Genomic DNA, 14,935 nt, shown 5'->3' on the forward strand with positions numbered 1-14,935 from the left:
TTTAAGACAAGTATAAAATTGCAAGTATTCAAATAAAATTTCATTAAAAAGAAAAGTTAGGACATAGCCACAACATTCTTTCTCACAAATAAAGCACGCTTAGTTTGGCTGATGAGGTATTTTACAGATTCACAATGCTTATTATTACTATATCACAGAAATAGGTACACAGGCATACTAATAATCATAGAAATATATTTGACACCATAAACTTACTGATGTGATGATATGCTAAAATATTTACATTGAATCTAATCATCAGACAAATACAGAATATTGGACGTTATATAATAAATAGTCCTAGACCTTAGAAAAATGCTGATGTCATAAAAACAAAATAACCACCACAATAACAATATGATAAGGGAAATGTTCTAAATTTTAAAAAATTAAATAATGTAATAACCAAAGTAAATGTGAAAACATTAATTAGGTCTTGGATCCAAGAAATATAAAATGTACAAAAAACATATTTTGGAACAATTGGATAGATTTGAATATAGAGTATATATTAGATAACATTTTGGATTAATATAAATTTTCTTAAGCATGAACATAGTATTGTGGTTTTGTAGAAAAACGGCCTTAATAGAAGATGAATTCTTAAGTATTTATGGATGAAGAGTCTGATTGCTTTCAAAACAAAGCAGCTAAAAATATATGTGTATGTATAAATGTGTATATATGTATATATAGCATATATATACATATAAATGAAAGAAGGCGAACATCATAAAGCATTAACAATTGGTAAAGGCAAAGGGTATAAAATACAGGTTTCTAATGTATGTTCTCAAACTTTTAAGATTTTTAAAATAAAATTCTAAGATTATTAAAATAAAAATTGGAGGGAAATAAGTGTACATTGGGATATTATTTATTTTCTGGCAAAGAAAATATATTCATATGCAAATGCATTAATATTGCTTTGCAAGTGATTTCTATCAAATATTTCATGAACAGAGTATTTAAAAGTTACATAAATTTTTTAAGAAAATCCTTATTGTTATTTTTTGATAACCTTGACAACAAAACTTGACAAAAATAATGACAGATTCATCTTTTTCACAAACATAAATAAAAATTATAGTAAAAAATTAGAAAACTATTCCAGCAATGTAGAATGTCAATGTAAGAAATGTCCAAATCTGTAGAGAATTTTTATGAGTTTGTTTGAGCCAAAACTGATAACAATTGCCAGGAAGCAAGATCTCTAAGGCTCTGGAGAATGACAGGTTTGCAGTTTCTTTTATGCATTTGAAATTAAGGAGGGAAGGTCAGAAAGATTACAGAGAGGTGGGAGAAAGGAAGGTGGGGATTGAATTACAGGGTAGTTAAAATCTTTTGTGCTCTCTTGAGGGTGGTAAGCTTATTTCAAAGGTATGTTAACCTAGATGCACAAAAACAATGCACAGGGATTTCTTAAGGCAAGAATAAACCTTTTACTAACAAAGTTATATACCTGGGGCATGACTATCCACCATGACCTGCCCAGTTAGGAATTTATTATCAGATCATCTGTGAGGTTACTTCTAGTAGAACTTCTTTTTCTTCTACACGCACACACAAAAAAATAGCAGGTGTGGGGAGATTTGTCCCAAGAATGCATGGTTGAAATGTTATTAGAACATTAGTTAATATTATCCACCACACTATCAAATTAAAGGAGAAAAATCATTATGACTGTCTGGAGATATGCACATGCATGTGCACATACACACACGATAAACTTTTTCACCCATTCCTAATAAAAACTCTTATCAAACTAGATATAAAAGGCAATTTCCTTAACCAGACAAACAGTATGTACAAAAGCCTTCAGTAATTGTCACACTTACAGGAGAACATTTAGCATTGTTGACTTAAGATAGGGAACAAGGATTTGTGATGGGAGTGACATAGTTTCCTGGCCTTCACCTTTTCTTCTTCAATGTTTTTATCAGAGATTTGGGTGAAGGCGAATAAGGCAGCATTTCACATTTGACTAAGATTCAGAGTTCAGAAGGGATTAGGGTCAAATAAAGTCAAAATTCCAAGTGATCTCAACTAGCAGAAGTGCTTGGCCCAATTGAGCAAGATGGAATTTAATAGATATCTTTAATTAGGGTTCAAAATCGAGTACACATATGTAGCATGTGGGAGAATCTGTTTGCTAAGAGGTGATATGAAAAAAAAAGTAGAAAATTTTAATTACTACAAACTCAAGATAGGTAAAGAATGTGATAAAGCTACAAAGAAAAAAAAAAAAGAAGGCAACATAATCATGGCCCCTCTAAGAAAAGTGTTCTATTTGAAGTTGGTACCAGGAATAAGGCAGACATAGGTTGCATTCCTATTCTACAACATCAGAATGTCAATACTGTTGCCAAATCTCCCGATAGCTATAGCAAAATTTTCAGTATCAGTGTTTCAGAAGGACATTGGCTCTTGCACAGAATTGGTTCAGAGGATAAGGAGTCTAAAAGTCATATTCCAAAAGAAAAGATTAAAAGAATTGAACATTTTATACTTGAAACATCTCTTGAAAAAGAGCATGCTTCAAATAAGGAAATGTTGAGAGCTCACTATGTGTTAGAGCAGGGGTCCCCAATCCCTGGGCCGCAGACCAATAGTAGTCTGTGGCCTGTTAGGAACTGGACCACACAGCAGGAGGTGAATGGCAGGCTAACAAGCTTCATCTGTATTTGCAACCTCTTCCTAGCGCTAGCATCACTGCCTCAGCTCTACCTCAGATCATCAGGCATTAGATTCTCATAGGAGCACCAGTTCCTGGGGCCAAAAAGGTTGAGGGACGCTGTGTTAGAGTATTTCTAGGTATTTTAGATCAATAATTTAATCTTCTCAAACTCTCAGAAGCAGATATTAATAACCCAAATTTTATAAGAGGATACTGACTTTCAGATTATGATCAAGACACCCAGTCAGAGTCAGCAATGAGTGCGAGCCCATATTTATTTAATTCCAAAACAGTATTTTTCCGACTAATTTTCCTATCTTCAGTCTAGACTACTTGAAAGATTGTCATGTGGAAGAAGATAATTTTGTTGCTACTCCAAGAGAAAGACGACTAGTAAGTGAAACAAAATTAAGTTGGTTCCAAAAAGACTACCTTAAGAGTCTTTTGTGCCAACAGTGTACCAGCAGATGATAAGCAGACACTGTATACCAATGTCTGTGAAAGTGCACTTTTCTCATATTAATTTAAAAAGAATGAATTTAAAATTATTTACGTTTTGAAATAATTTTGATATTGACATTATCAGTGCATATTTTTTTAAAAAATAAAGTAACATTACGTCAGTAATATGAGAGTCAGGAGACAGAGGGCCACTGTGCTTTGAAGTAGATCTGGGACTTTGGACAAGTATCATAATCGCTATTAGACTCATTTTTCTCATGCTAGAATGAAGAGATGCTTATAGTTGGTTGATTTCTAATAGTTCTTTCTTGTACCATATATGAGTTTTAAGACCTTCTCCTAAAAATAAAAGTCTTATGCATGATAATAAGTCAACGTGTTTATGCTCATTTTGTCTGTTTTAACAAGTTGTAACAAATGAGCAATCAAGTCTTGAATGTGTTTAGTCGAAGTTCAGTTAAGGTATGAAAATCAAGTAACTTTAAAATTGTTTTTTATATTTGCAAAAAAATATGGAATAAAAAAATATATAAAATAATATATATATAATATATTCTCTAATTTATTCTTATTAAGAATAAAATAATTTAAAAGTATTAAAGTATGAGTTAAATGTAAATTTAAATATTTACTTGAAACATTATCTACTTCAAAGAAATAAATGTATAATTTGTTAAAAGTGCTTTGGAACCCCTTGACCCAGAAAATAATTTTAGTGATTACTACAGTTTGGAAGGAAGAAATTATTTCAGGATGCCCTCAGCCCATGTGAACATGTTGTTTTGCTGTCTATATTTGGCATGGTAACATGATCTAATCTTACAAAAATGGAATGGGTTTATAAATTAAGCCCTAGAAACTTTGTGAAAATGGGACTCAATGATTTACTTCTGAAATAGCTTTGCAATGGAGTTACAAGTAATAAATGAGGTTTTGGAGAAACTGGCTTTCTTCAGGAATTTTTCTGTTAGTGCTAGAAGACAGAAGTCAGTACATAAAACAAGAAATGATCCAGGTAACTTCTGTAAAGTCTTCCAAAGGAAATATTTTGTTTCACAAAAAAATATAAGCTATTTTTAAAAATGATTGATTATTCTGCTGACTTAAGGCACATCATGAATAACCTGCTAAATTAAAAAGAAGAATTATATAATAATATAATAATTTTGGAAACTTTCCAGGTGTCATCAGTATGGTTATCAGTTAGCCATATTTATGAAGTGTAGAAGACCATTCTGAATGTATATTAGGTCTCTAACACAGTCAAAAAGTCTCTTACCCTCAAAATTTATGATAAATTTTTGTTTAGTCAATAATACAAAATGAATATAATGAAATTTGGTTGTAATTATTTAGAATTTTTAATGTATCCATAGTGATTCCTCATTGATACAATATATGTCCATGATACATATACCAGTACAATTCTGGAAAATTCTTTTACAAATTGGTTTTGTTGTTGTTATTCTCAAAATAGATAATTTATTTAAATAAAAACAATCAAAGTTACTTTCGCTTTATTTAGAAATCATAGATTTTATAGCATTATTTAAGAAAATGTAATCATCAGTTAAAAAATGAGATCTTTTTTCTCAGTCACAGAGTTTTTCCAGTTTTTTCCCCCAATATTTTCATTCTCATTGAACAAACTACAATACTAAATACACCTATATGAACAAGTAGTGGAGTTTCCATTGGGCACATTGGATTCCCTCCCACATCCCTATAACTCTGCAATTTTCCATATAGCAAGATTAAAAAATATATTTGAAGAAGTGAAATATTCTCTAAATATATCACTTGTGTAGGATGATGCTACAATTTTAATGTCCACTTTTATTATTAGACAGTTTACAATAAAAATTACCAAGAACAGTTTTATAGTCTTATTGGATAATTTTTCTTTCAAAGTGATGCACAGCCTGGTGAAAAACAGCAAATTATCTGAAACCAAAACCAAGATATTATGCAAAGCTCATTGATTTGCTTTCGCCACTCTCCCAAATAAGTAATGCTCAGCAAGGCAAAATGCTATAGCCAGGTGTCTTATGAAAACTGGTAAGATGATATTTTAATGTGATTCTTATTTTATTCTCAAATATTTTATTCTTGGACACAGTAGCCTCTATTAAATGAGATGGTTATGCCCAATTTGTCAGTTTCTGTTTGATTGTGTTAACAAAATGTGATTAAATTAACAAACTGCTATGGTTGATTTTGTGTTTCCCAATTTGTTTTCAAATTGTACAATGTGTGGTACAGACCATACTAGAATAAAACCATAAAAAGAAGTTTGCTGGAGGTTTATCCAAGAAGGATAATCTACATATCATCACCAAGCAATGAACTATTAGTTTTGATGGTTTTACTACTCTGATTTTCTCAATATCATAGGCAGCTGTTTCAGATAACTGCAGAAACTATATACATTTAGATATACCTGAGATAAAACAAATTTTATGTGAAGTAGAATTAAATGTAAGTGTAGTAATAACTCATCACAGCTTAAGAAAACATTGCAAATCAGGAAGAAACATTTCGGTGTGAAAAAAAAATGACATATAATACAGAGGACACAATGTTATTTTTAAAACACAAGTTTAATTTTTTATTGCATTTATTGGGGGTGATGTTAGTTAATAAAATTATATAGGTTTCAAGTTTACAATTCAGTAATATATCATATGTAAATTGCATTTTATGTTCTCCATCCAAAGTTAAATTTCCTTTCATCACCATATATTGGGACCCCTTTACCCATATTTGCCTCCTCCCCTCCTCCCTTTCTCTCTGGTAACCACTAAACTGTTGTATGTGTCTATGAGTCTCTGTCTTGTTAATTGGTTGCTTTCAGTTTTTTATCTCATATATAAGTGAAATTATGTCATTCTCAACTTTTTCTGTCTGACTTATTTCACTTAGCATGATAATCTCAAAATCCATCCATGTTGTCACAAATGGCAGTATTTCATATTTTCTTATGGCTGTGTAATATTTTATTGGATATATGTACCACATCTTTTCTTTAATCAATCATCTATCGAAGGGCACTTAGGTTATTTCCATGTCTTGGCCACCGTGAAGGATGAAATATGAGTTTAAAGACCTCGATTCTTTCAATGAGATTCACTCTTCTAGGTGCTACAAATATATCAGTGAAGAAAATAGACAAAGGCCCCTGACTTACAGTGATGAAAGACACACAGAAAAAATTAAAAACAATATGGGAATAATTCGTGAGTTTGTAGAATAAGAGAAGTGAAAAATAAAAATGTAGAGTAGGGAAATGAAGATAAAGTGGGTGGCAGCAGGTTGAAAATTTAAATAGTGTACATTCAATATATATTTGATATAATTTGAATAAAATTCTGAGATTCAAGGTTACCAAAAGTCATACTACTTTTGCTTACAAAAAAAATCATATTAGTTTTGGTAAAACAAGGCAGTTAACTACCATGCTGGCAAGAAATATTTCTATGTCTATTATTTTAAAAATTTGTATTTTTCTTAGGATTTTTTTAAAGTTGCCTTAGTTGTGCTAAATCTGTCCAAAATTAACAGGCACACTGAGACTTTGAAAATGTCCTGTGACTGAGTTTCTGAAACTGTCAGTAATATATCAAGCTTTTGCTTCTCTTAATGATACAGATGTCAATATGAGAAGATCAAATATTTACTCATTAACAATTTAGATCAGGCCGTTGGTCAACATTATATCCATAAATAATTGATAAATGTTAGTGGTAACCTGAGAACACATTGTAAAATGTATGATTTTGTATCAATTATAAAATACTGAGTATTCTTCAACGTTTTAATGATTTATTAGTGATTCTATATAAAAAATTTTATAAATGAATTTGTAATATCATGCTTTACCAACTTTTGGTGACTCCCTGCTTTTTTTCCCATCTATACAACCAGAACTTTCAAATTTCAAGTTGCCTGAATTTGCTCCTTCCCGCCCCATCCCTCACATGACTAGGACTCATAGATAAGTAAAAACTAAAAAGTTTGTTTTCATATTCTATCCATAACCTATATATTGTAGTAATTTTAATCAAATTATCTCATCATTTTCACTCTCAAGAGTAATATTCAGTTTTAGTCTCCTTTAACATGAGGGCCATCATTATTCTACCAATAATTTTAAATATCCTTATATAAATCCTGTGTGGACCATTGCATTTATTCTATTGTTTAAAATACAGCTTATCTGTAGCCTCTTCAGGTTTGGTTACTGTAATTAGCAACCTTTGTTTGTTTGTTTGTTTAAACAGAAGAGAAATGCCTGTAGCAATGTTAACATGCTGATAAAGACAAGAGCTCGAGCTTCAATTAAAATAGTCTTTGAACAGTTTTGAAAATAAAAAGTTATTTCCTACTTTTTGGTTTTTGTTTTGTTCTGTTTTGTTTGTTTTTGTTTTTTGCTATTTAATCAAATAGGACATATGCAGAGACATTCTGGGAGAATGAGAGTGATCTAGAAGCTATGAAGTTGGGATCATTTCCTTGGGTTGCAAACCCAAGAGATATAATCTTTCCAAAATATGTTCAAATATAATATTAGGATTTTTTTCCTGATGATATATAATTCTTGCTTTAAAATATACTCTCTACTTTGAGGCCAACCTTTATCTTGATCTATCATCAATATAAATAGGTTTTTTCTTCTGCTATCCTGCAAAGTATACACCAATTACCTTTCAAGACTTCACAGATATTACTCTCCTTCTTTACATAGAAGAGGTGTCTATTAAAGATTTACCTATGAGACAGTGATGGTCAAAGGTTTTAATATCTGTATGAGTTTAATAGGTATCAATTGATGACACCTATCTTTCTTTTGCAGGAGCAGGAGAGTCAGGAAAAAGTACTATTGTTAAACAAATGAAGTAAGTACATACTATGTTAAATGTTTGATATTTGATGTCTCTCCATCTATCTGACCATTATTAAATACTTTGGGACATCTAATTGATAGATTAAATCATAGATAGTAGCAGAGCTATCACGATTTCTGTGCAAATATTCTTCCCATCTTTTAGCAGAAATGGATGAGTAATATCATAATTTCTACTTTTAAATTTTGCCTCTTGAGATGGATATTAAAAGCAATTATGTTGTAAATATATTAATCTGAGTATAATATAGGGCTTTAATATTGTGGTCATAAACCATAAGCATTTTAAAATATGTCAATGATCCATTTAAATTTAGGAGGAAATATTTTTAAGCTAATGATATTTTGCTTACCTGGGAATAAAATGCATATTTAAAGTAATTATTACCATGAATTTAAATTTATTTTTGCATTTACTTCTTCTATCTTTTTCTTTTTATAATGAAATAACTAGACCTGAATTTCTTAATAAGGAGATAACACAAAAGTGCTGTAATTCAAGAATGAAATGTCTAAATGAATAAAATGGCAACTGATAAGTGGAAATAAATATGTGAAACCTCGTGGCTCTGTCACTGCTAGAGAATTTTAAAGAACAATTGTTGCTATAGCAGAAGAAGTAGTCGTTTTGAACTTATTTTAAATTATATGTTCAAGAATCTTGTTCGTTGGAACATATCATATCAGGGAATGATCCCAGACAATGATGAAATTGCCTATTTACAATCTAAACCAGAGCTTTTTTCTTCTTTCTAGGTAATAATATCGACCATATCAACCAATATTTAAGCCCCACTTTTGAATTCTCTCACTTATATCTGCAACTAAATTTTTTACTTTTCCTCCTGTTTTTGAAGAACAAAACTTTATTCTGATCACTAATCATACTGCTTTTGCGTTCTCAACTCCATCTTTGCACACAAGTCATCTCACATTCCCTTAGATAGCATTACCACTGGTCATGAGTTCTTTCCTTTCAGGTTATGATCATGCTTGAATCTCTCTTATCCTTTTTACCTCTCCATTCTCTAAGAGGTTAATTGCAGTAAGGAAAGAAATGACTAATTATTTGGCTATATACAAATTAAAACTTTTAAATATCTTAAACCATAAATAAAATTTAAGAAAATAGAAAACTAGAAAAAATCTATAATAAATATAATAGATAAATAATTGACTATCTTAATATATAAAGAACTGCAGATTGTTAAAGAAAAACAATAAGCTACACAATATATATAAGTGTGAGGAGACTATATGAACAGATAGTTCACAAAAGACAAAATTCAAATTTCTATTAATATATATATTTTTTAGTTTAACCTCACTAATATAAAAAAAATTAAAGCAATAATGAGCTATTAGCAAATTATCAAATAATAATTTCAAAATAATATTACCCAATAAGGGTAAGCATTTGAGAAATGTATATTTCTCATTGCTACTTGTAAAATTGTTATAGCAAATTTATAGAAATAATTTTCATAATGTACACAGTAAGCTGAGAGAATAATTATTGATCTTTTGAATACATTTTTGAGAATTTTTAAATGATAAATTTGAAAAACAAATTTTATATTAAAGTAAAATAATATAAATATAAAAATATGAAAATTTATGCACAAAGAGATTTATATCAATCTTACTTCAAATAATGAAATACAAGATAGAATAAAGTACTTTAAATTAAAATAAAACATAAACAGATAGAGTGTGAAGTTGGAGGATTATTCACCTTTTAGTTACAATATTTTGCATTCATTACAAGTTTTTAATATATTTATATGAGAAAATTTTAATGAAAATATTTAACTGAAAAAAACAAGACACAAAACTGTATATTCATTTTTATCTCAACTATGACAAAATAATGTTTTCAAATGGAAGAATATATATCATGTTTGAAGAAATTTACTCTCAATAGTGGCATTTAGAGTTACATTGCACCTACCTTCATTTTGAATATTGTTAGGCTTTTCACATTTTCTACAATGAGCAAGTATTACTTCTGTTACTAAAAAATGAGTTACCTGGTTCTGCCCCATTTTGCCTTCCTTTTCTCAGAGTCTCTATAAAGAATAGCTCTCTTTACTCTTCATTTTCCAATTACTCTTCAACCATTTACATCATTCTTGCCTCTAGCATCTCACAGAAATTCCCCTTATGAACATCCATTATGATATCTGAATTGCCATTTCTTATGAAGTGTGCATAAGTCTTTATTTTAATTACATTTGACTTCATTGGGCTTTTCTCTCTTAACACTTTAGCCTGGCTTCTAGGATAACTCTCTCTCCCAGTTCACCTACTAACTCTCTGCTTTACTCCCTGATTCTTTGACTATGTCTTAAATGTTGGTGACACTAATGTACTAGGTCCTTGCCTCAGTTTACTCTACTCTGCCATCAGATGAAAACTGCTAGAGTCCAGTGATTTTTACTATTATCTTCAAGTGGACTATCAAGAATATTTCTTTTAAACTCGGATACTTTGTCTAAGCTAAGAAAGCAGATATATCTACTCTATATTCTATGGATTGTCCCTGTCAGAATAAACATTAAATTTGTTTCACCATCTGGCTTCTTTTTCCCTAAATGAATTACAGCAACACCAGCCCCTAAAGTAATAGATCTAGGCGTATTTATGCTGACCCCTCACTGTCTCACCAGTTTATGCTATATCTAGACAAATTATGTCTCCAAACATGTTAATTTTTTTTATAGTCACTGTCTTAGTTCAAAACCTCAGCATTCCTGACCTGGATTAATATAGGAGCTTGCTAAGTAGCTTCTACCCTACTCCTCTTCCTTCCATGGCATTATTCACACTGCCACCAACTGATCCCTTTAAAAAATGACTATATCTCTTTCCTGAATTGAATTTTTCACTTATACTATCAAGATCAAACTCTTTGCCATTGTACATAAGACACATCAGAATTTAGCTCTTGCCTATCTTATCATCCTAATATCCCGTAATTTCCAATTTCTTAATTTCTGCTTCAAAAATGCTGAATTTATATAGTTTTATGCACAAGTATGCAATGGAAGGCAGTATAGTTTAGTGGCTAAAATTATAGACTTTAAAATCAGACTTCATTTGTTGTCCAGCTGTACCATGCACTAACTGAATAAGTTAAGGGTAGCTGCTTAATGAATCTATGCCTACGTTTCTTACCTGTAAAACGTAGGTGATAATTTTATTTACTTGAAATAGCTTGTTGCAAAAAAAAATGAGAATAGACAAATAAAGCACTTAAAATGTGAGTGGCACATATTTGAAGCTTGATAATTGTGAGCATTATATTTGCTTGTACTCATTCTTCTGCCCAGAATGTTCTTATTCCTTTTGACTAATTGGAAATAACTATTTATCCTAGAAAAATTAACTGATCATCACTTCTCCCAAGCAGTCTCCCTTGATCCCTTATAACTACTCCCAATAGAGTTTACCACTTGCAGATGTTGTTGCGATACATTATCACACTGTACAAAAAATCAGATCGTAGCCTACCGCCACGCAACCCTGAACAAGCCCGATCCTATCTGATCTCGGAAGCTAAGCAGGGTCGGGCCTAGTTAGTACTTGGATGGGAGACCACCTAGGAAGATCAGGTGCTGTAGGCATAAAAAATAAAATAAAAATTAAGGGATTGCAAACTGACAAGGTCCTTGCAATCTGTGAGGTCAACCAAGGGTTGCCTCATCTAAAAAAAAAAAAAATCAGATTATAGGCTTTATCTTCCTATAATCCGGTACTCTCCAATACAACTTTCTGCAATGATAAGAAGTTTATATATTTTGCGCTCTCTACTATGGTAGCTCCTAGCCACATATGGCTATTAAGCACTTGAAATATGGCTAGTGTGATAGAAGAACTGAATTTTTAATAATTATTTCATTTTAATGAATCTGTCTAGTGGCTATTATATTGGACAGTGGAACTCTAGTAGATATGTTTTTGGAAAAGAGGGACTTGTATAATTTATTCATTTTGTTCAGTGCATAATGCAATATTTTATAGAAAATGCCCAGTAAAAGGGTGTTAATTTGAACAGAACTAGGAATCAACTTGCAGGAAAAGAGCTCTGCTTCACCGAAATATGTTTATGCAGCCCCTAGAGAAACAATGCTAAAGTCCCACACAAATGGATTTTTTAAAGTCTGCTTTTGTCATTTTGCTTTGTGATACATGTTTCCTTATCCTGTAGAGAAAAGACAGGGATCAGAACCTATATGCCTTCAAGTTTATTTATAACTGCTATTTTAACAATTGAAATAATTTTCCAATTTTAAATCTTGACAAAGAACTGGGATATCTTTAATAAACTTATTTCTGATCTACCCAAAAAGACATTTACTGCATTTTTATCTACTGTGTTTAATTGTCTATTTAGTTTATTCGTTTAAGTTATTTAATTGTTTATTACAGAAAATTATGGCCATATTTATAGTATAAATGCAGCAATTATTAGCAATAAAATATTAAAAATAAAGAATAGATATAGGTATCGCCTTTACTGTGCTCTTTGTCTCCCTGTGCTAAAGCCTCTATGTGTGTGGCTTTAACCAAATCATTAGCACCATGACTTCCACAATGATGCCTAAGGAACACAAAGCACTTCAAAAACAATAAGAAAAAAACAACAGAAAGGGACAAAATAACATTATGCAACTAAGATATAATAAAGTAATTATCATATGCGAAAATTTTTACTTTTATTAGGTAAATTGATTTTAATCTGTTATTCTAAAACCGTTAGTAAAACTTTGAGTTCTGATTCAATAAGTGGAAGGGAGAGTTCAGCCAATAAAATGCCTGGGCATTTCAACTCTGAGCACTCAGTGGCATGCACACAGATGGAAAAGTGACAAAGGATTTAACAGTAGCTATTACCTACATTAAAAAAAAAAGGTGCCTTTTTTTAGCCTTTGTTAATGCTGAAAATAGAAAGCAGGCACTCCTATTTTCCATCATGTCTTAAGTGGAAGGAAAAGACATGAATCTTAGACTAAGTTACTTTACTTCCTCTGGGCATCATGCTGTAAACACCATACGAAGTTTCAGAATTACGTATGCAACTTGGTTCTGGGAATCTGGAAATTTTTCTCTTGAAAAGATTAAGCTTTATAAGTAAAATGCTCATTATTTATCTATTTTTAATAATGGTTTATCTAGAGCAAATCCTAAGTCCTCTATATTTGGCATGAGGAGTTCAGAAAGAAAATATTGTATTAAACCCTAATGATAAAAATCCAAAAGCCACAAAATTGTTGTTTTAGCATATATGTATGGAGAAGTTCTTCTTTTTTAAACAAATATATACTGTAATTTTATTCAAGCAAATTATTATTGATGTGTTTTAATATTACTAAAAATCAATTGTTCAATTCACCAATGCTTTTCATGTTTAAATTATAGGATCATCCATAAGAATGGTTACAGTGAGCAAGAATGCATGGAGTTCAAAGCAGTAATTTATAGTAATACATTGCAATCCATCCTAGCTATTGTGAAAGCCATGACTACCCTTGGGATTGATTATGTAAATCCCAGAAGTGCAGTAAGTATGCAAATAATGACTGGTTTAGGTCCTACAATGGAGTTTCAGCCATAAAACAGTAAGACAATAAATTAGTACTAATTTATACCAAAAACTTAGAAATATAAAATATGAATTTTGAAATCATTAATTCTGTTTAGTGTAAGATTTCCTAATAATGAAACTCATTTTTAACTGTGTGCTATAATCTTATTCAATATTAACTGTTCCTGGGAGTCAAACCTAATAACAAATAATACACTATATTAGAAAAAAATAATGCTTATATTTGCTAAATACAATAGTTTATTTTATAATCTCAACCTGCAGTATCTCTACATTTATTTTCTTAGATTAATTATGAGTCATTTCATGAAGACATTACTTTTAATAAAAACACTACAATTATTATTGTTCAATGTTAATTACAAAGTGTGGCTCAGAGAAATTATTTTGTAATGTTAATTTTAAAAAATTCAAAATTGTGTGCTTAAATAAAATGTTTCTATAATAAATATACTCAAGTAATCATAGTTTTGTTTATAAGGCAGCAACTAAATAACTTCATTTTTCTTCTACTTTATATTTTATATTTTTTGTTAAAATACATTTAAAATCCACTTGCTTTAAAACAGCTTATATGAAAGCATATAAAACCATTTAATTGACAAATAATACATTTACTATTATCTAAAGAACAACAGTTAGGCACACTCCTCCAAAAAAGAGTAATTGTGTACAATTCATAGGAAGAACTTACCCACTTCTGTATTCCCAGCCAGGAGCCGCTTCTTTTATCCAAATGTCAGTTGAATTGTTTCCAGTGTAATTCTTAGATACCTTGAGATACTAACAAGAATAATAGAGAGGAACAGTACAGTAAGTACAGAGAAAAAAGTGACATTTGTACTTTTCTCTCCCCCAATTTACCAGTAGTTTAGATCATGTAAATGACCATTGGAAGCCATTAGGAAAAGTATCTCTTTCATGTTACTAATTTTTTTTTTCTTAAAGTATAGTTGAAATACAATATTATATGAGTTTCAGGTGTATAGTATAGTTATTCAACATTTACATACCTTATGAAGTAATCACCGTAATTTAGTAACCAACTGTCACTGTACAAAGTTATTAAGGTCTTATTGATTCTATTCTCTAAGGTGTATATTATATTCCTGTGATTTATTTTATAAGTGGAAGTTTGTACATCTTATTTCCCTTCACCTCTTTCACCTATCCCCCCATATAAGTGAAATCATAACTGATTTGTCTTTCTCCAATTTATTTTACTTAGCATACTACCCTCTAGGTCCATCCTTGTGACAAATAACAAGATTTCATTCTTTTTATG

At 30.5% G+C, this 14,935-nt stretch overlaps 2 protein-coding genes and 1 pseudogene across 3 annotated transcripts in view; 2 read left to right on the plus strand and 1 right to left on the minus strand.

Moving 5' to 3' along the window:
• CD36 (CD36 molecule (CD36 blood group)) overlaps nt 1-14,935 on the minus strand; it is a 265,165-nt gene that overhangs the window by 153,212 nt on the left and 97,018 nt on the right. For both annotated transcript variants that reach the window (XM_039849422.1, XM_039849424.1), the window contains exon 2: nt 14,345-14,433. The gene's annotated coding sequence lies outside the window, so the exon portion shown is untranslated. The remainder of the gene's footprint in view (nt 1-14,344; nt 14,434-14,935) is intronic.
• Nucleotides 1-14,935, plus strand: part of GNAT3 (G protein subunit alpha transducin 3) — a 47,542-nt gene that overhangs the window by 7,941 nt on the left and 24,666 nt on the right. Inside the window, exons 2-3 of the mRNA XM_039849426.1 lie at nt 7,992-8,034; nt 13,464-13,605. Coding sequence (XP_039705360.1) covers nt 7,992-8,034; nt 13,464-13,605 — 185 coding nt within the window. The remainder of the gene's footprint in view (nt 1-7,991; nt 8,035-13,463; nt 13,606-14,935) is intronic.
• LOC120591879 (uncharacterized) lies at nt 11,550-11,668 on the plus strand (annotated as a pseudogene).

This window comes from Pteropus medius, unplaced genomic scaffold (assembly GCF_902729225.1).
Source record: "Pteropus medius unplaced genomic scaffold, Ma_sr-lr_union100, whole genome shotgun sequence".
Taxonomy (NCBI): domain Eukaryota; kingdom Metazoa; phylum Chordata; class Mammalia; order Chiroptera; family Pteropodidae; genus Pteropus; species Pteropus medius.